Source organism: Microplitis mediator, chromosome 11, assembly GCF_029852145.1.
Source record: "Microplitis mediator isolate UGA2020A chromosome 11, iyMicMedi2.1, whole genome shotgun sequence".
Taxonomy (NCBI): Eukaryota; Metazoa; Arthropoda; class Insecta; order Hymenoptera; family Braconidae; genus Microplitis; species Microplitis mediator.
The window spans coordinates 16,887,172-16,910,690 of record NC_079979.1 but is presented as its reverse complement, the minus strand read 5'-3'; the positions used below and the strand labels follow the sequence as shown (position 1 = coordinate 16,910,690).

The 23,519-nt window shown below is 31.2% G+C and overlaps 1 protein-coding gene across 5 annotated transcripts in view; it reads right to left on the bottom strand.

The window, feature by feature from the left end:
• The window catches only part of LOC130677069 (tyrosine-protein kinase Btk29A), a 50,720-nt gene that overhangs the window by 13,005 nt on the left and 14,196 nt on the right, over positions 1-23,519 (bottom strand). The window contains exon 1 of one of the 5 annotated variants that reach the window (XM_057483649.1): positions 17,807-18,214. The exons of 3 other annotated variants lie outside the window; for them this stretch is intronic. In XM_057483649.1, coding sequence (XP_057339632.1) covers positions 17,807-17,897 — 91 coding nt within the window. In that variant the 5' untranslated portion in view covers positions 17,898-18,214. Of the gene's footprint in view, positions 1-10,199; positions 10,538-17,806; positions 18,215-23,519 lie in introns of those variants that run through there. One more of the 5 variants, XM_057483648.1, reaches the window with a different exon arrangement.

Genomic DNA, 23,519 nt, shown 5'->3' with positions numbered 1-23,519 from the left:
GTTTCAGTTACGTTTTCGATTCATGATACTCCAATCTACGTTTTAAATAAGTTAAAAGCTGTCAAATTGAGTTTTTAATGTTCAAAACGGCCAATTTACGTTCAAAACTTTAAAAACGTTCAATTTACGTCTATAATTTCGACTCGGGGGTGTTTATTACATCTGATGGTAGCTCCTGCCATAACCGAATTGCAGACAACAAACGAGTGCTCAAAAGTAGTAGTACTAAAATTTGGTATTTTAAAGGCAACATTGTTGTTTTTGGCTGCAAGTATGTCAGATATATGTATAAACTTACATCCGTATTAACATACAAGTAAAATTGTATGAAAAATAAAAATTTGAAGAAGGAAAATACTGATGCTGATTAAAAAACCAAATGTCAATCATTGCGTAATTAGTAATGCAAGATTTCCTAATGTTCTTGTGATAAAAAGTGAAGTAAAGAATAAGGAAAAAATAAAAAAGAGGTCACCGTGGTACGGTGTTACGCGTATAAATATGTTTGAAAACTGTCCTTTGGGGCAAAGCATTGGCTTGACGTATTTCAGTGGTGCCGGAAGCCGTAATTACTTGGCTTCACTGCAGTCAAAGAACGCTCGATGAAAAAGAGCTTGGACTATAAAAAACACTACTACCAGCTGAAAGTAATTGAAGATATTAGACTTTCCCTTCATAGGGGAATTTTTAAAAATATTTTTCTTCATTAACATTACAAAGTAGAAACTTTATTTTGCTGCTATTGTTTTTTTAAAATAATTATATTAAATTTTAAAATCTCGCAGAATAACTCTATAAATATTTTATAACTTTTTTTTGCTGAATAAAATACTTGGGAGTTTTAAGAAACTAAATATTTTATAAAGTATCGAGAGATTCAGATAACTTTTATGTACAATAGCTTGAAAAAACAGATCTTGAAGATAATCAATCTTGTGTCATCGGCTGTTGGAATCCGATATTCCTCTAGATTTGTTACACAAATGTTAAAGTTTACTAATGCTAAAGTAATACTATTTCAATACTGGATACTAGGTATTGAAAAGTATACGGAAACCAATCGGTATTTTCAGTCGCTTTTATATTTAAATTTAAATAAAATAACTTTTAGATTAAATAATTTGAATGTTTAAACAAAATTTTATATAAAAAGCCTAGAGAGAGTTGTGAGAAGTATAAAAGAGAGTAAAGTCAAATAGAACAGGATAAATAGAGTTCAGTAGATACTTAAAACTCTGATAGAAGTATAAATTACTTATAGAGAAGAGACGATGCCAAAAATTTATTAAAAATTTTAGCACAAAACAGTGACAGAAATATGGGCACTTTTTATAATCGGTTATTGAGGTTGTGAAGAAATATGTCAATAAGACAATCAGCAAGATATTTAGCAGGACCATCAATAAGACAAGTAGCAGGACCGTCAGCAAGACAATGAGCAAGACCACCAGCAAGACAAGTAGCAGGGCCGTCAGCAAGACAATGAGCAAGATAATTAGCAAGACCACCAGCAAGGTAATGAACAAAACAATTAGCAAGACCACCAGCAAGACAATGAGCAAGACAAGTAGCAGGACCGTCAGCAAGACAATGAGCAAGACCACCAGCAAGACAATTATCTTGCTGTCTTATTGACATATTTTTTCACAACCTTAATTTCGACAGCTTTAATGACACTCGACATTTGAATATATCATTTAGAAATTTCTTTGAGAAACTAGCGTGAATTTTTTTCTTTTATTTTTATTGTCCCATACGATAAAAATATATATCCGGATATATCCGGGCAAATCTGCATATATGAGACATATATTTATATATATGTTGCATATATGCAACATATTCCAGATTTGCCCGGATATAAGGGAAGGGGAGCAAAAGGGGGTAGGGTAGGCAAAACGGGGTAGCCCCAAAATTTGATAAAAAAAAAATTTATTTTTTTTTCTAATTTTAAATGGTTTTTAAACATTCCAAAATCACTTCTGTGAATATAATTAAGCGTTACTTTGAATTTTTTTGGTAAACTTTTTCAAAAATCAATTGTCAGTTGAAAAATATTAATGACGTTTGTTTTATGATAAAAACTATTAAAAATTTTTTTTCTTCTTTGGTATCCAATAAACATGTAAAATATAATTTTTCTTCATGTAAATTACTTTAAAAAAAATTCAACTTAATCAAATTCGTTTAAAATCCAGAAATTTTTTTTTTTACCTTTTTTAGGGGGTACCCCACTTTGCCCGCAGAAATGAAAAATTTTTTTTTTCAACGGTAACTAAAAATTTCTTCTATTTACTTTGAATATCATTAAAAAAAAAAAAAGATTTAGTGTATTTGAGTCCTCGAAAACTTGGTATTTCCTCAAGTACCCCCTTTTGCCCCTCTCTCCCCTATATTTTTTTCGTATAGGGTTGAGCACAAACTTCCGTACCCTGGTTATAAATAATTATTCAAAAATTTAAATAATTCGTTAAATGAAATAAAATGATAATTATATTAATTTATATATAAATGGGAACAAAAGAAGTTATAACTGGATCAGAATTGTGCAAGCTGTGATGATCATAGTAACATGTACGTGCTCGGTCGAGTATTGGAAATTGAAAGAGAACAAGAGCGAGAATGAAAATAAAAAAAAAAAAAAAAACAAAGACAGAAAAACGGAAAGAGAAAGAGGAAAACGTTATTTACACGGCATCCACCGGTTGGCAGAGTAATCGATCTGAAAACAGAGTAAAACTCGATCACTTTATCATTATTGGGTCGCAATTTGGGTTTCAAAAGTGTATCACATTGACTCTGCAGCAACAATAAAATTTTCTTCATTAGTTATTTTATGAATGCTCTCTTTTCCCCTCTTTTCCTGTTTTCAATGTAATTATACAAATGTTTACAGTGATTTAATTTAATTGGTTTTGTTGGCTCGTTGAACTTTATCAGTAATCAATAAATTATTTCAAATAATTGCGCAGTGGCGGGTTTTTTATACTAATATATTTAAATTTACAAAGGTTAAACCTTAAAGTATCTTCTCATGCTTATGCCGTTATTCTTGCTATTGAGAAGGTACTTTCTCTTCTTACAAGCATCTCGTTTTTTGAATTATTCAACGGATATGGATATCGGCTCACTCCAAAGAGATGAAAGAATGCCCAGGCTCCAACCTCGTCATACTACTTTAAATTTATGGAACATAACTTATTTTCAACACATGTACCAATCCATTTTCAACTTACTCTACGTTTATTTTATTTCATCCGAAGAAATGGAAAATAACTCATATATTTAAGAAAATTCAAACCCGAAGCAGCGCGGAAGAAAAATGAATTTTGTAAACAATATTTACTCAAATAAGAAATCAATTCAAATTATTGTTTGATTAATTTCATGTCTGTTCTTTCTTAGAATCATTCTCTTGATCCCGTCAAAAAAAGTTCGACATGTGGAACTTCTAGACTTGAGACAGAGTAGAACTTCCAGTGGAACTTGTTCAGAACTTTGGAATTTTGATAGTGAAAAAAAGTATCTAGAATTTTATATGAGCGAAATTTGAGTAAAAAAATAACTTTTTACTTACCCTGGTTCCGAAAAAGTTCAAAAAACCGAAAATTTGAAAATTTTTACGAACGTTTTTTTATTTTTTTGAGGCTATTGGTTTCCATGGAAATTTTTTTCAGAACGAGGGTAAAATTTAGTAAAATTACTTTTTTTCTTGACTCAAATTTCGCTCATATAAATTTCTAGATACTTTTTTACTATCAAAATTACTAAAGTTCTAAAAAAGTTCCACTTGAAGTTCTACTCTGTCTCAAATTTAGTTCCACATGTTGAACTTTTTTAAAATTTTTTTTACACGGGAGAAACAAATCGAAATCCAGTGACAATATTTCGAAAAATCAGCATATTTTAAAACCAACTCTCATTTCTCTTACAGAAAATCATTTTGAATGAAATCTTGAAATTTTTGCACCGAAAATGTATTAAATTGAAAATTTTCAATACCGTAATTTTTCGTGGGAAGAAAATCCAATATTTCTAAGTCGTTTCCTCTTAGTGTATTCTATTCAACAATTCTTCTAAGATGTTTTTTGTATTGAATTTAATTCAATTTCACTTAAATATTTTTATCATTCGTTCATTAACCATAAGATAAACTGGCGTTGAAAAAGACATTTAATAGTTTAAATTCAAAACCCGAGACAACAATTACTTGCCCGCAATAAATGCTCAGGGAAAGTATTGATACTTGTACTTTTTTACATTTTTCTTTTTCTTTGTTTTTATTGTTATTGTTATTATTATATGTATATTTTCCGTCTAACAAGCGCACTATTATTTAGTAGGAGTCTAAAGTATCAGAGGCCAGCCACTCTTTTTTATTATAGAGATTTAGTAATAGGCAAAGTCTTTGGCGATGTGCCAATACCATCGATCGGAGTTTCAATCTATAGTCACTTGAAGACTCTTTCTGCTTCCATTATCTGTCCTTTCAATCTACTATCGTCTATGAGCCAGAAATGCGCTAGGGGTGCAATCATCAAGACACCATTGTAATAGACATTTAATGCTGTGTTAGAACTTTTTCTCATGTTAACCTTGATGACACACCAGCTCGTTTTATCTCTTTAATCTCTATATTGCTTTGCCTCTTTTTTTTTTAATTTTCTTTATGAAATCCAGGTAGAAAAATAGTTTAGATAAATCGAAACCACATTTCAAACATGTTGAAATATTAATTTTAATTATTAATTCACAAGAATTTCAATGATAGTCCATCAGTGGGGCTGTGCTGTATAATTATCCCGAGCTAATAAAAAAATAATAATGTTGATACATTACATATTTCTGATGCTATCATGTTCTCATACTCGGAAAAAAAAGATTCTTGCAAGAAATATTTTGCATTATGGTTTTAAGAAAAAAATTTTCTTAGGTCTAGAAAAATTTAGTGGCGTAAGAAATCTTCAGAGACAAATGGGCTTAAAAAATGTACAAATTTTGATTATGCTGTCGACGAAACTTGAAATAGAAAGTTGTCAAAAAATTATTATACTGCACTATAAGTATTAATGTGAGCCTCGAAAACTTTTATTTTCTACTATCCCGAGTCGAAATATTAGACGTTAATTGAACGTTCGTAACGTTTTAAACGTAAATTGAACGTTTTGAACGTAAACTGAACGTTTTGGACAAATAATTAATTACTCTTATGTTAGTAGAGAAGAAAAAAGCGAATTAATTAGCCCGGAAAGGGCGCGAAATTCAAAATTTTCATTTAAAGAAATTTTATGAAACTTTCGCGGGGAAAATGGGCACAGTAATTTTTGCTGATGGGCAACATGGTCCGGCTTTACTATGACACCAAAACATCTCGAACGATAATAATTTCTTCGCGTACCCCATCTTTTTCTACAAACTGTAACTAACTCCGAGTCGAAATATTAGACTTAAAATGAACGTTCTTAACGTTTTAAACGTAAATTGAACGTTTTTAACGTTTTGAACGCTAATTTAAGCGTTTTGGACATTAAAAATTCAATTTGACAACTTTCAACCTATTCAAAACGTAGATTGGAGTATCATAAATCGAAAACGTAACTTAAACCTATTTAGACTTACAATTAGAAAACATAAGCATTCCAAAATATTTTCCTCATCAAATTTGTACTCCTGGATTATAATCACGTCAATTCCCTAAAGTTTTGTCGTCCGCCTTTCTGGCTCTTAAATAAAAAATTCGTATTTTGAAAAAAAAAATTTTTTCAGTTCATACTTCTATCTAACACTATTATATCTTTTCATATATTATGATATCAAGGTTATGAAAATTGTGATTACAAATATTGAACTAAATAAATTAATTATGTAATTATCATTAATAAATTAATTTTTTATGAACCAAAATACGAAACAATCGTTCAATTTACTTTCAAAACGTTAAAAACGTTCACTTTACGTTTAAAACGTTAAAAACGTTCAATTTACGTTTGAAACGTTAATAACGTTTAACTTACGTCTAATATTTCGACTCGGGTATAGCTTCTAATTTAGACAAACAATACCCATTACAATTAATAATTTTTAACTGTATAATATTTTTTGTAATGTGGCCTAATAATTTTTTGGCAACTCAACTTCCTGTTTCAAATTTCGTAGACAGCATAATAAAAATTCGTAATTTCTTAAGCCCATTTTTCCCTGTGTTTTCTCATTCGAAAAAAATTTATTTTCGCGCCAAAAAAATTATTGTTTTTAATTCAAAATCCAAAAGATCTCTTGGGGTGGGTAAAAATTTTTCGCGCCAAAAAATTAATTTTTTTTTGTGCGCACAAACATACCATCAAATTAACATAAAAACTGAGATTAGTGATTTAATTAAAATGGCTTCTAAATAATTTTCTCTGTAAAACAACATCTAAATATACTCGACATTACATTTTACAAAATATGTATTAAAAATTTACGAGCCCTTTGATGCTTCGCGATTGCAATTAACCAAATTCCGCTATAAAATTCTCTCTATGAATATTCTCTAGTACTTTGTAAACTATGACTTTTTATGGATTTTAAAAAGTGAACCAATGGAAAATTTTTAAGTAAACAGAACATACACAAAGCTTCGCATTTGAAGTATGTAAGGTTTTTAAAAACTATGGGATATAAAAATGTAGAAAAATAATATTCGATATAAATATTTATAGAAGCATTTAGTTGATGAAAAATAAAAAAAGATTTGAATCTTCGTGATTAATATTAAGTGACGATGGCAATTCAAACGCGGGTAAACAAAAAAAAAAAAGACAACAAATACAACAGGAATTCATAACACCAGGGCGTTTAATTAGTGTTATTAAAGTTTATTATTCTTTGAAAAATTAAAATCAGTATAATTGTCAGGAATTAAAATAATTAAATGTAATAAAAATAAAAATACTTAAATTGGACCGCGAATGTCCCGCATATTCGTTTTTATTTAGTTAGTTAATCACCAGTTTTTATTATTTTTCCTACCGCAAAATATATAAAACAAACAAAAAACAAATTTATTGTATGTTTGTATTTGTATTATTTTTTATAATTGAATAAATTCGCTTCGCGATATTAATTGTATTAAATTAAACGCTTGGTTTAGTCACATACTTTTAATTAATTAAATAAATATTTAAATACTCGAGTATTAATTATATATTTTAATCAATGTGAACTTAATAATTAATTAAATTATTAAATTTCAGATGATTCGGATATAAAATTGTTGAGTATAAAATAAAAAATAAATATAAATATATCGAATAACTCTATTAGAAATTGGGACAGGTCAAAGCAATTACGATAATTTTTTATTTAAAGTTTAAATGTTAAAAGTTGTTATTTTTAATTTTTTTTTAACGAGTCTTTGAGTCTCTTTGGTGGTTTCGCCTACGAAAGTCGCGGAACTCGATGATATTGCAAAGTTAATGCTTGCGCAAGTTATTCTACAGCACCAACGCTATGTTATATAGAAGGCAAAAAGAGAAATGATGACGAAGACGGTGTGTGTTGTGTTTCTAACTTCACCTCACGACTTGTAACATTTAACATAATTAATAATGATAAATTAATATTTTATTTACCAACAGATTTATTTTATTAAGTAATAAAATGAGAAAATAAAGATAACACTTGTACGCAACTTTTTAGCGAAACTTAAAAAAATTTTCTCGACTGATGATTTATTGCAGGTGAGATCCAAGTTTGTTAGTAGACCGAAGAAAAAACTATAACTCGGTCATTGTACTCTCTACATACTCATTACTCTGCCATTAATAAAAAAATTTTTTCATTAAATACTTTTATATTAAATTCATTATTTTCTTTAATGAAAAAAAGTTTTTATCTGAAAATTCCATTAGCAAACTAATTGAGATTTATGTAGTAAGATTATTAACGGAGTACACGGGATAAATTTATGGTTACAATTACAATGTATTATGGAATTGGTTCCCATAATGTGAGGTAACCGTTTTTTTTTTTTTAAATATTGATCATAGGAATGGTTACCATACAAATTATAGTAACCATTACCATTTATATAGTTTTCATTCCTGTACATTATGATAGTTGTTCTTATACTATTATGGTAACCGTTATCATATATTATGGTAATGACTCCATAATATAAGGAATCTCTAAATTTTATGGTAACCCCCATGAAAAAAATTTATTAAAAAAATATATGTTAAAATATAAAAAAAATGTATTTTTCACATAAAAAAAATATATTAAAAATTCATAAAAAATATATAAATATATATAAATATGTATAAAAAATATAAAAAGTTTATATAAAAAATATATTTTTTGTATATTTTTATACATGTATTTTTTATATATTCTAAGATACATTTTTAATATATAGTTTAAATATATAAAATATATACGAAAATCGGCCAAAATTTAGCTATTTAAAATATATTTTTTATACATATTATATATATATTTCTATATTTTTAATATATTTTTTTTATAAATTTTTTTCATGGGGGAACCATTGCCGTAATATTTATAGTAACCGTTACCATATTTTATAGTAATGATTCCCATAGTACGAGGAATTTCTAAATGTAATGATAATGATTCCCATAATATTTATAGTAACCATTACCATATATTATAGTAATGATTCCCATAAAATGGAGAATTTCTAAATGTTACGGTAACTATTTCCATAATATCATGGTCATGATTCCTATTATATGAATAATTTCTAAATGGTATGGTTTCCATTACCGTAATATGATGATAATGATTACTATAATATTATGGTAATAATTACCATATCATAGAAATGGTTTCCATATCATGGGAATGGTTTCCATGATATATAGGGTTTATTCCTATACGCACCATAGTAACCATTACAATATGAATAGCGGATCTATTCCTACACGGAGAGAAATTTATGGTAACAATTACAATATATTATGGGAATGGTTCCAATAATGCATGGTAACCGGTTTTTTTGAAATGTTGATCATAATAACCATTACCATAATGTTATGGTAACCGTTCCTAGTACGTTTATTAAATATCATCCCATACCGTTATGGTAATGATTACATGGAACTATGGGATATAGGCCCATACTTTCTGGGAAAAGTTCCCATATATTATGGTAATCGTTACTATATAATATGGTAACCATTACCATAGTTCTTTCACATGCGACATGGAAACTGTTACCATAATGATGGGAATTGTTCCCATACTTATGGGAACTTTTCTCAGAAAGTATGGGCCTATATCCCATAATTCCATGTAATCATTACCATAACGATATGGGATATTTTATAAACATATTGCCATGTGCATGATAATCATTACCATGATTCAGTTGCCATAAAATATACGAACTATTCCACAATTATAAAAATTATTTCCATAGTTATAGAAATAAAAACTTTTATCAGAAATGATGGGCGTATAACCCATAACTCCTAGTAATTATTACCATAACCTTATGGGTTAATATTTCATCATATTTATCTCCGTGTTATATATAACTATAACGACGTGATAAATCCACAAACGAAAATGAATTCCCAGAAACTTAAATGCATCGATAACAATCGTCGACGTTTCGTGACATATATAAAGCTGATGCACATGCTCGTAAAACGGGACACGAGAAACATATTATATTATATTATATTATTAAATATGTATGTATGTACGTAACAATTGCACTTTAACTGATCATGCGCGTTACCATGAATCTATTCAAGTTATCGCACCGGCATGATACGAGAGAATGGTAAAAAAATAAATATAGTTTTACTGTCGGGTAAATGACAGAAACAAGTGTCCGGGTAAATTAAAAAATATTATCTCCACACTTTATCGATTAATTCCAGTACATAAAACAATTAACGTTACAATGAAATCGATAAAGAGCTGACGTAAGTTTATGAGCAAATAAACAAATATAAAATCTAAATATACAGCAAAAAGAAGTTAACATTTATTATGTGTTTCAGGTGATAAAAAAAAATGAAAAAAATTTAATTTAAAGAAAAATCCCGTTACAATGATACTCGCGCAATCGACTAGCTTCTTTCATATTATTTTTTTCCTTTCTATATTCATCGTCGCTTGGGTGCTCTTGACAGTTGTGGATTGAATGATAAATGGTGAACGTGCTAGGACGGTGCAAAACATACCGGAAGTGACGTGGCCATGAACAGTACTGGTAGCAGAATGTACAGCATTTGTAGCCGCATTGGCAACCTGTTTTAGGGCACTTATAACCATCATATTTATTATATTTAATATCTAACACACTCTGCACTCAGTAATTTATCAATACACCAGCACTCTCTTGATCCAGTAATTTTATTTGCTGAAGAAATAGGGAAGACTAGTTTGTCTTCCGAGTCGTTTGCACTTCCGTACTGTAATTCTAGTTATTTTTATTCGAATTGAATTAGCGATGATTTACACAATCATAAGTTTACCGCGAGTATATACCTGGCGCTCGCGAGCGTTACCTAGGAGAGACTAGTCGACCTCCGTCGATGCCAGGCTTCTCCTCCTCCGACCAATTCCACCAACGGTTACCAGCAACGATCAACGTTTCTGTCTTTTACTTTCACATTGAATCAGGCAAAGATGTTTGTCTTTGTTCTTTACCATGAGTTTCACCTTCTCTTGGTACATAGTTGGATTCAAGTCACACTTTAAATTGTATATAAACTTTATACTCTCGATAATGTCTTTATCATCTGACAAATATTATTACGTTACAAGTAATATAAGGATGAGTTATTATAAGTTATAATGAGGAATAACTTTAATGAGAACGAGAACAAGAACGAGAATGAGAACGAGAATGGAAATAATTATTGAATGGATGGTAAAGTATTGAAGGTGCTTTGATATAACGACAGTAAAAGTTTATTATAATGTCTAAGGTGCGTTTCACCTTGGAATAGTTGACGGAAGAGTCAAATCCACGGTAACGTGATTGTAATTTTAATTTTAAAAAATGAAAAAAACGCCAGAGAAACAATAGCGACAGACAAAGGAAAATATAAAATTATAATTAATTTTTATCCTCAGGTGAATCCTTATTATTATTTTCGTAGTCAGCGTCAGCAGTAAATGTCAAAAGAACGATTATATGCTGAGTTGAGGGCAAAGAGAAGGGAAAGGTAATGTAAGTAAAAGAAATGCCCTCTTTGCCCCTCGTTGGAACTGTTGTTGTAAGAGATCGGGGTACAGACTGAGAGAAGCCTCGGGAGAGTTAAATCGTGACTGATTCTTTCAATCTGCACCAGGTTCTGCAAACTAGGGAGACAACCAGCTCACAATACACACCGTATATATGGAACCTATAGCCATATAATGTATGTGTGCTGAGAAATATATTAGATATAGATATCTTTTGAAACTCTCGATCAAGTTTCACCTCTAATACTTATCGTTTGCTTATTTCTATACATTGTATTCTTAGCCTCTAGCTAAAAGCTTTTCACTAATGTCCCATTCTATCGGCTCTTATTCCTCATCCAATTTCCTACAATATACCTATACCTACACTGTAAAAAAAATTGTTTGAATTTTCAAAGATTGTATATAACGCAATAAACACATACATTTGTGCTTAAAATTTCATTACTAATTTCATATAGAATTTAAAATACACGTTTTTGAATTTTCAAATTAACACTTTGGATTTTTAAATATTTTTTTTTTAATTTTCAAACAGGGGAGGAAGGGGCAAAAGGGGGTACTCAAGGAAATACCAAGTTTTCGAGGACTCAAATACGCTAAATCTTTTTTTTTCAATGGCATTCAAAGTAAATAGAAGAAATTTTTAGTTACCGTTGAAAAAAAAAATTTTTCATTTCTGCGGGCAAAGTGGGGTACCCCCTAAAAAAGGTAAAAAAAAAAAATTCTGGATTTTAAACGAATTTGATTAAGTTTAATTTTTTTGTAAGTAATTTACATGAAGAAAAATTATATTTTACATGTTTATTGGAGACAAAAGAAGAAAAAAATTTTTAATAGTTTTTATCATAAAACAAACGTCATTAATATTTTTCAACTGTCAATTGATTTTTGAAAAAGTTTGCCAAAAAAATTCAAAGTGACGCTTAATTATATTTACAGAAGTGATTTTGGAATGTTTGAAAACCATTTAAAATATAAAATTTTTTTTTATAAAATTTTGGGGTTACCCCGTTTTGCCTACCCTACCCCCTTTTGCCCCCCCCCCCCTTCCTCTAAGTATTATGAAATTTCAAATAGAATTTTTAAAATTCAGTATATGTTTTATAATTTCCAATACTTGCTTTGAAAATTTAAAAATCAAGTATAAATTTTAAGTACGTTTATTAAAATTCATATTTTTTTTCTTAATTTTGAATACCAGCTTGATTATTAAATTACGTATATTAAATTCAAAGCTTTTTTCATTGAAAATACAATTCAAATATCTAGTTATGAAAATTAAATTCCTTTTGTATTGTAATTTTCAAATTATTTTTAACAGTGTATTTTATTTATGTATTAAATTAAAAAAAAATACTACTCTATTAAATATAAATAAGTAAATTTATAAGGTTTTCATGCCGCAAGTGTTTGGCAATCGATCTGAGGAAGCTTTCTTGCGAGTACTTACAGAGATCATCTCACCGACATAAATATATGTATACATATGTGGTAATACTTATATGGATGTGTGAAAAACGGTAGGATGCTGTGCCACCATCAATCACGTATGAAAGCTTAACACTCTTGCGTTCAAAGACGCGAATACGTCCTCGGATTAAGGTCAAATATACTCTTTGACGGTTAGTGTGCAACATCAGCACACGTGTATATATATATATATATATATGTATATCCATCATGGAGCTGCAGTGCTAAATAACATTGATTCGATGAGCTCACCTGAATCTAAAAAAATATTTTTCCTCTCATCCATGAACATTCGCTGAATTTTTTTAACTTCTATTGATGCTTTGTCAGTATAAAATAACCTCCGATCGATAAATATATACAACAGAGCCATCGCAAAGAGAAATACAAATATTAAAACTGAAAATCGCTGTGTATATTAAAAGCGCATAGTTTTGTTTTGATATAAAATTTTCCGATTGATAATTAATTATTAATAGGCACAATTTAAATATTGTAGCGGCAATATTAATCAAAATTTAATGCCGTTTGCTGAATTTTTTGTATCGTACTTGCGCTGAAAGTTTAAATTCCTCTCCTGTTTAGAGGGAAGAACGCTCGTACGAAAAAATATGTGCCGGCAAAATAGCATGCATACAATACGAAAGATATGAGCCGCATATATACTATTTTACCGGGATAGATATTTTTTTGAGGGATTTTTTTCTCTTATGAGAAAACAAATGATAAAAATTAGCGCATGCGCCATTATTTCGACAAACAGAAGCAACAGTAAATTACACACCTAGGGAGGAACGCAGAACACGGATTGGGACGTCGTACCTTCCTCCGTGATGTGTATACTATTTTTCACTAGATTTGTAGCTAAAATTTTTTATTTCTGCCTCTGTTTTTGTAAAGAATTGCGCATGCGCTAATTCTTCTCAGAAAAAAAACGGCTTTTTTACCTCTAAACAGGACGAGAATTTGAATTTTCGGTCGAGGTATGGTGAAAAAAACTCTACACTCCACGGAGGAGGGTATGACGTTTCAATTCGCCTTCGGTTCAGTAGGCGATTACACACGCGATTTAAAATGTTCTCTTTTCCTCCCTAGGTGTGTAATATACTATTAACTTTCCGGTATGGATCTGATAAAAAATACACACCACAGAGGGAGGTGACGTCCCAGTCCGCATGTTTGCTACCTTCACCTTCGGCGTAAGTAGACAATTGCACACCCGGGTTGGAATGCCCTACTTTTCTCCCTAGGTGTGTAATATACTATTTAGTATAAAAATACACAACAGAGCCATTGTCGCAAAGAGAAATAAAAATATTAAAACTGATAACCGCTATATATTTATATTAACATATATATTAAAAGCGTATTGAGTTTTGTTTTGATATAAAATTAACCAATTAATAATTAATGATTAATAGTTACAATTTAAACGTTTCAGAGGATTATTAATGAAAATTTAATACCTGGATAATTTTATTTAAACCATCCAAGTACAGATGCATTCATGAATTCTGTATATGTCGATTAGAATTTAATAATCGATTCAGCTGTTACGCTGTTATTCATCATTCAGTTTATTTTTCAATCCCATTTATTTCCACTCGGTATAAAATTTTATCAGCTTGTGAATGCAATATTTTAACGTTCTAAATATCGCAGAGATAAGTTTTTTTTTTTTTTTTTTTTAACAGGCAGTAGTAATTTCCAGTGTTCAGTAGTATAATGACAATTTAGAAATTTCACAAGTCATCGTTGTCACAAGTGTGCAGATGCTTGGGGAAGTTGATGAGGTTGTAAATCCAAATTCTATCTTTCTGTCCGTCTGTCTCCCTCTTTCTCAACGGTTTGCTCTCGTTATTCTCGAGTAGAGTTGCATAGCAAGCGGTGAAGCGCAAAACGTGGATAAGGTTTTAGAATGCACATTGCAGTGGCACACTACAGTTACGGGTTTTACGAGTCTCTAGGCGCAGCATCATCACATCAAGTTGTCAGTGGACTCGCCCAGCTCATTATCTTCTCTATAGAACAACAACTACGACGAGTATGACAACGACAACGACAACGTAAACGTGAAACGAGTGAGACGAATGAGCGAACATCAACACAATACAATAAACTATAACTTTACTCACTGGCGCAGTGCATAACAAAGATTCTATTCCGACATCAACTTTAATTGTAGTTTGCTGCTAATTATCATATTCTGTTATTTATTATTTGTCTTTATCTTCATTCCCATAAAATCTTCACAATACAATCAGATGTCAATTATTTTATTTTCATCCCGAGACACAAAAAAAAAATTATTCAATTTTTTTTAAATTTAAACCAATTTGTGATCATGTGACAAATTGTTGACTTAAATTCAATAAAAAGTCAACATTTTTTTTGTGACGGTCGGGATCAATTTTGCGGAAAATTGTTTTCGAATACGCGATTGAAAAAAAATATTCAGTTACACAGAAAAAAAGTCGGTCTATTGGTTAACTCTGCAGGCCAGCCCCAAAACTTCCCGCTGTTTTCGAGCTCGTTGAGCTCGCAAATACTTTTGTATGCCATTGTTTTGTAAAAAACCATTTTTTAGCATTTCTTTCTCTCACGATATCTCGCGAACGAATTAACCGATTTTGATGGTTGAGGCGGCAATCGACGTGTTTTATCAAGTTCTGAGGCTGATCAAATTTTGAAATTTATTTATCGAGTCGTTTTTGAGAAATTAAAAAAAAAAAAAAAAAAAAAAAAAGTTTTTTTGAATTCTTTCGTCAACGGTTTCTCTTGAACGAATGAACCGATTTTGATGGTTGAGGTGGCATTCGACGCAGCTTATAAAGTTTTAGAGCTGATTAGATTTTGGAATCAATCCATCGAGCAAAATAAAAGTTATCCAAATAAAACATTTTTGAAAAAATTTTATTTTTGAAATATCTGCGAACGCACCCTACCGATTAAGCTCAAATTTTTACAGCTTTAAGATATTAACAAGCCGCGTCGAATGACACCTCAAAGATCAAAATCGGTTCATCCGTTCAAGAGTTATGAATATTTACATACATACATACGTACGTACGTACACACATACATACACTCGGACATCATCGTAAAATTAGTCAGAATAGCTTCCTAAAACCTCAAAACGTCAAAATCTGACAGAAATTCGGTTTTTGCAAATCGGACCGAAACCAATAACTTCCCGAATTTTTGAAAATTTTAAATTTTCTTAGCGGGAATTTAATAGTATATTACACACCTAGGGAAGTAAAGTAAGAAATGTCTCAGATCACATGTAATTGTTGGCCGAGGCGAAGCCGAGGTCAACAAACATGTGATCTGAGGCTTTCTTATTTACTTCCCGAGGAGTGTATACTATTTTTCTCCTCGACGGAGGCGGAAAGTGGCAACTTCGTTTTGCACAGCGGGACGAAAGTTGACGCTTTCCGCCCGGAGGTGAGAAAAAATATTTTTTACCACAAAAAAAGTTTTTATTATGAATCCAAAAACTAAAATTTTTTTCTTGGCGCGAAAAATTTTCGTTATCGAAATAAAAATTCTTTTTTTCTGTGTAGATATTTTTAAATATTTATAAACTAAAACAACTTACTCAACAATTTAAAAAAAAAAAAAACTTTAGTGTCAACACAAGCAGCTAGATTGCATAATAAATGTAGCAAACTGCCTGAAGGTGATTAATACTTTTATATATAAATATAAAGAAATGAATTTACTAGATCACAAATTTGTATTCATGCTAAATATCGCCTCTAGCTATAGGTTTATTTCACATAAAAAAATTTAAATCCGCGAATAAAAAAAGCGATCAATTGTTCGCTTGGTAAAAAAAGTCTTGAGATTTCATCCGAGGTTCTTGACACCATACAGGTTTTGCGAGTTTTAATTTACTGATTTAACTCGAGAGCTGGACAAAAAAGGATCCCAACAAACTAAGTAAAAGATAAACACCTTCGATCATAAACTTTACGTCAACTTACTGTTTATTTAATGCAACTTTAAACAATAAGTGTAAGTATTTTTAACATCTTATTAAATTATAAAACAGTAAATACTGGATATGAATTTAATGAAAAAAACATGACAATCTTGACGTAATGTAATTCAATAAATTTTTCTATATTGACATTGTTTGGTGAAGGCTTAAACGAATTTCAATAGTCGTAGTACTCAAACGATGTTCGTGCAAGCGATAAATTGGTTGCTGCTGGTGATGCTGATGCTGTAGCTGCTGATTTTCCCCGATCTTGCTTCCTTCTCGTGTATTCGATACCGATGATGCTGGCAATAGAATCAATAATAAAACCTCGAAACACGATAGCTCATTTTTATAGATCGCTTATACCATCGTATCAGTATTTCATCCTCATACTTTTTTTTTATCATCAGTTATTCCCTGGATACATATTTGTACGTGTTGAAACAAACGGATAATTTATTTACGAAAGGAAAATAAAAAACATATATGTATATATGTGTATATAAATATTAAAATAAGTACAATAAACCAGTGCTTGCACGTAGTGAGAACGTGAATTCAATTTTCTTACATAAAGAATAATTTATAAGGTGTAATTTCCTTGCGCGACTGAATATTTAAGCAGCATCTCCATGACTACGGTGTTTTTATATTTCTTTAAGCTCTATAGTTTATAATAATAGTGGGTCGTAGTGCCTTACGGCATATTAAGTCGGCCAGGGAAACCACTCAGGTCTCGGAGTAGAGCCTGAGGCTGATGCCAGAGATCGGGACATGCAACTAACCGTTTCGTTGCAGCATCAAAGACCAAGAGAGGGAGATGTTGGTCATCGAACGATAAACTAAGGCCACCGGAAACTGCTACACTCAAACTATAAACGTTTACTTTGGCTTGTAAATTACATTAGTTACACATTACGATCAGTTACTCCTCATGCCTCTTTATCAATATGTTAAATCGCCTTACAAAGTTCATTTTAATTCGAACAATTAAGCGGGAATATTTCAAATTTTTTATCCCGTAATTGCCGCCGAAAATTGTGATAAATTCTTGCGCTTGATAAGTCGAAGCAAAAAAGTTATTAGGAAGAAAAAAAAGGTCTGTTTTGATCGGATAGGAAGTATATCAGTGATTACCTGCTGCTAGACCCATGGCAAAGTTCCAGAAGGACCAGCGGCATCCGAAGAGCTTCATCATCTCTTGGTCCTCCGGGCGTCGCTCCTTCATTATCCAATATAATTAACGTGTATAAAAATATCTTGATCCAATAAAACAGTTATGTACGCTCGCGAGCACACAAACTCACACGTTTTAACTTTCACGTAACAGATGTATCACATATATTACATTATATAGACGTAAGCATAATCCACTCATCACAATATGACGGAATTAATTTCGTAGTAATGGTCAAAAGCAATCCAACCGTCGTATTTACGGTCTATATCACTGGTAAACTTGAATTCCATCATCTTGAGTTTTAAGAGATAACAGATATACCCTTAAGAGTTTAAACATATAAATTGATCTGATGGTATTTGATCTCTCTTCTGACAGTGTGAGACTATTGGAGCCGAGCTGCTGGCAAGTTTAAGTGAGAACCCAGACGGAGTTCTATACACCGTCACAACTTGACACACATCGACCAACCGAGAAAGCTCGTTTAACATTGAAATTGCATCGTGGCTTTTACTCGACTTACAAGAGTCCTGCATGAAACATTCATGCCTGGATTAATCCACTACTGGCTTCCCGGTCTGTCCTCACTTCTTTTATTTTATTCAATAACTATTAAAGTCTTTTCTTCACTCTTTTTTAGTCAGTCCTCACATCTTAATTATGATAAATAAATTTCATTGCCTCACTTCTGTCAGTATTTTTTATTTTAAAAAGACCGCCAGCCGTCTACTTTTGGTATTTATTTAAATTATTGTGTTGCAGTTGCAAGGGAGAAAATTCGTGGAAACGGTGATAAATTCACTGAACTGCCATCTGTTTTGTTGGAGAATATTTGAGTGGAGCGATCACAAAACCGCGAGTACAAGACATATTTCAGTGCACATAAATATCTCTGCTAGACATGATAAGCGATTTTCTCCATATTGTTTCGTATTTTACCAGCAGTAAAACATGTTTGGTTGTTTTTTTATTATATTTTTATTGTAGAAAACTGGTGTATCGGATACCGCAGTAACTTAGGAATGTGTCGAGTGAAGGCAACTAGTGTGGAGTTATACAGCATTGAAAGTCGCGGCTGTTGACAAATTCCTAAGACACTTCCGAACATCTATTCATATATGCATGTTTGCATATACATACATACATATGTACATATATATATGTATACATGTAATACTTGTCCAACAGTACTTGCTCTCTTACTCACGTTCAGTGACTGGAATCAAAAGTTTATAACTCGAGTTTTCAACAACTTGGAGCGAAACACCCCGATGACAAAGAGTAGTTTGGATTCACGACAGATGCCCGTGTTATAATCCATAGTATGGTTACTCTTGTTTAATCAACTCAACAAACAACTTCACTGAATATACGTTGTGTTCTATTAGCATCTATCTGATGGTGATTGCATTTCATTAATAAACTTGTTTAACTATTCGTTAGTCGATTCGGTAGATGCTTCTGGACACATTAATAGCTTTTTAAAAGTTAAATAATAATTTAAAAGTTTTAATTCAATAAAAAAGTAAACAAACTCAGTGGTGGATAACGCGAGAGCTGGTACAAGACTTTTAGTTTAAAGAAAACCAGTAGGTTGAGTCTTGTGGAGAAACCTGTTACTAAACCCTTATACATTTAGCATCGCAACAGCATCAGTAACTCAAGAATGTAACCAAAATCCTGTAACCGGGCATACTATGGACGATGCGGCGAACCGAATTAAATTTAACTCATGAGTAATTAATTTAAATAGTCATGTCTGCCGAACCCGGAAGTTAAATAATTGTGTGTTTGGATGTATGGTAAAAAAGTTTAATTATCGAAGAGCAGACACCAGAATTTAACATTTGCTTTTTATTTGTAGAACGAGGAGAAATACTGAGCAGCCTTTCTCAACTGCCAGGAAAGTCTTTAAGCAAGTTGTTCTCTATATCTAGTTTTATGTAGAGGAGAATACCGGTCGTTTACGGCCATTCACGTTTCACTTACAACCCACGTTACCCTCTTTCGTCGTGTCAAATAAATGCCAACTTGTTCAAATTTTATTACAATCCTTTAAGAGGACTCGGCTCTTTCTTCTCTGTCACACTCGAGAAGACGAACGGTGCATCCTTGTTGCGCTTAAGCAGTAAATGGAAACTTTGCCCACGTTTTTCGATTAGACAAATGAAAATTTTTTGTTAATAAAAACGTAGGTTGCTAGATTATGAAACAATGCATCGAGCCTCGCTCTTAATTTAGTGTTTGGAGGTTTGGTTTGAGAGAAAAACTTGGGGAAAAATTATCATAGACTAGTAATGTAAGGCAAACAATTGACCAGTGGTCATTTTTTAAATTTAATGGCAGTTTCCGCGCCAATTTGATTTTATCCAGGAAATTGATTTATGAAAAATTGACCGGAAAAATTTTTTACCCTCATTTCTTATCTAATTAGAAGTGAAGAGAAATTTTTTACGAATTTTCCGAATAAACAAATCGGACATTTAATTTATCCAGGAAATTTTTTTTTTAACTGACCGAAAGTTTACCGGAAAATTTTTTACCCTCATTTCTTATTTAATTAGAAGTGAAGATAAATTTTTTACGAATTTTCCGGATGAACAAATCGGACATTTAATTTATCCAGGAAATTTTTTTTTTTCAACTGACCGAAAGTTGACCGGAAAATTTTTTACCCTCATTTCTTATTTAATTAGAAGTGAAGAGAAATTTTTTATGAATTTTCCGAATAAATAAATCGGACATTTAATTTATCCAGGAAATTTTTTTTTTTTAACTGACCGAAAGTAGACCGGAAAAATTTTTACCTTCATTTCTTATCTAAATAAAAGTGAAGAAAAATTTTTTACGAATTTTCCGAATAAACAAATCGGACATTTAATTTATCCAGGAAATTTTTTTTTTAACTGACCGAAAGTTGACCGGAAAATTTTTTACCGCCAATTTGCATCTCAGTAGAAGTGAAAAAAATCAACAAATCGTAAATTATGTTGAGTGATACGACTTGCAGTTTACTTACATACAAGTGCTTGTGCATTTAAAATTTTCCAGGAAATAATTTAATAAAAAATGAAACACAAAATTTTTGACAAGTGATTGTCAGTCAATTTATCGTGACCTAACTGAACATAAAATCAGGGTCATTTCGCATTACTACTACAGATGTACCTGAAGATCGGAACGTTTTTCGAACAACGAAAATGAAAAAAATTGATGAAATTTGACTGCTTAAGGGGTAGCTCCAGAGGTAAGGGTTGGCTTAAGATTTTAGGCTGACATATTAGCATCTACGTGCGAAACATTTTCGAAATCTAGTCATCCAGTAGATTTTTTACTTTCAAAATTTTTTTTTCGTAGAGCGCAAAACGTTACGATCTTCAGGTATATTACTACAGAGCCTCCTAAAGCTACATAAATATATCTCTAAAGTATATTTCGTAGCTTTATCTGAGAGTTTATAACTAAACAGTAATAAAAAGTCATGTTAAACTTGTAGGGTATTTATTTAGTATTAGTTGAGTAAAAAATTACCCGTAGTTTGTCGAGGGGATAAACTTTATTAAGGAATAAAAAAAAAACATGAGGAAATCCATCTTCTGGTAGTTTTTTTTTGTTTGCTTCAGAATGTCTTTGCTTTGAGAAAGATAACGACAATTTATAATTCTTTCTAAGCCAGTTTTATAAATATATAACACGACAGCTCACTAAAGTACAAACACACAGCTTCTAATTAATTTCTTTGCACCTAAATTTCGTAAAGTTTAATTGAACCTTAGCTTGCTACTTAATTGACTAGTGAATATTTAAAATAACGTAGCTTTGGATAAAATTAAATAGTCCATAATTAAAAGAGTTAATTTTAAAAGTACTTTCAAGCATAAATACTTTTATAATTAATTATCATAAGCATAGATTACATTAAAAACTTTTTCTTTGCCTTTCTTAGATTAAAAAAAATCTGGGAGTAATTTTTTTTATGACTAAAAAAAATATATATCGTGACGACGACGTCTCTTGCTCGTCTTGCCTGAGGGTAACTAAGTCTCAGTTCGAGGGATGAAATGTAAGGCAGAATAGAGGAAAAATAAAAATAAAACTGAGAATGAGGTAGGTAACGAAGAGAAGACTGAAATTCAGAGAGTTGAGTATATGCATAAAGTTTTAACGATGTCTAGCAGCCGAAGAGCTTGTGCCACATGGTCAAGAGGATACTTTGACATATATAAAATGACTGCTAACTATCTGTTAGTTTATTAAACAGACATAAACTTGTGATATCACCGTTTTATTTAGACAATTTATTTTATTTTACTTAATTAAATATAATTAAACAGGATCTCAGTACGTCTTAATTAAAATTTGAAATGTGCATTAAGCAATCATGACCTCAGAATAGAGATTTTCAATGTCTCTAATGTATTTAATCAGAGTAATTACACCACAATTGGGTCGGGTTGTTTAAATCCTATTCCATCTTCATGTCTGTAGATTTTTTATCAAAAGCTTTGTTGTGAGGAAAAACTTTTCTAACGAGCTTTGTTTAGATGAAAAAATAAAAGTTTTATTCTTCTGGATCCTCTTTTACTGTGAGATTTATCCTAATCACTTATTGATCTGCAGACATCATGGGAAAGGAATATGTGGGTTTATTGGACTACATCTAATTTACATAAAATATAAATTCGACATGAGAATAACCGAGATTGAATGACGGCCGTAGGATTACTCGTGAATAATCACTTGATGAAATATAAGTTGACTGTCGGACGTTATTCTACATCCAGGTTGTCGTATCGATCCGTGATGAACATTCTCGAAGCAGTATCCACTAGTATACAACCCGACGATATTCTTTTGTTGCTTGTTTTCTTCAGAATAGTAATGTCTCTCTCGAAAAATACTTTCTTTCTGGAGACTGTCACAATCGGACGTCTCTTTAGTCTGGATTTTTTTATTTCTTATAGGCTTTTCCTGAAAATAGCCTCGAAGGAACTATGTACGATTGGATTTAAACTGAGATTACTTCCACAAATCGATGGAGAATCCAACTTTTCTACGGGAGTTATTTTAAAATAACAATAAAATACAATCGCTCATTTATTTAATTTCGGTGTTTATATATATTATCCCATTACTTTTTATATTTTCAATTTTAAATCACTGTAATATTTAATATAAAAACTTGAGCCGTAGTTATATAAAACCAATAACGTCTTCTAGATTATTTTCAAAGTGTATTATTTAATTTTGTCCGTCAATTTTTTATTTCCCTTAACAAATTTGAATTTGAATTTGAATTTTTTTTTTCATGTTATTCTATACATCGCTGGTGAATTTATTAACATAATCCATCTCTTCAGTCGACCAGAGTCTCTTTGGATCCTCTCTTCACCCACTTCTTTCTGCTCATCTAGCCCTCAATGTTCGCTTGAATATTCGAATGCTTGAATAGCTGATGAGAACTTTTGAATCTCTACTCCCCATCGTTTTTACCCACTCGCGCTGTCCTCTTCACTTTTATCTCAGTCTCTCCCTTTTTTTTTCGCTTTTTTAAACTCTCTATCACTCGTCTCTTCTCTCTTGCGACAAACTCGTAGCCACGGTACAGCACGGATAGATGAAAACTCTATCTACAACACTGCCAACTTTTCCAAAGCAAACTTTTCATAC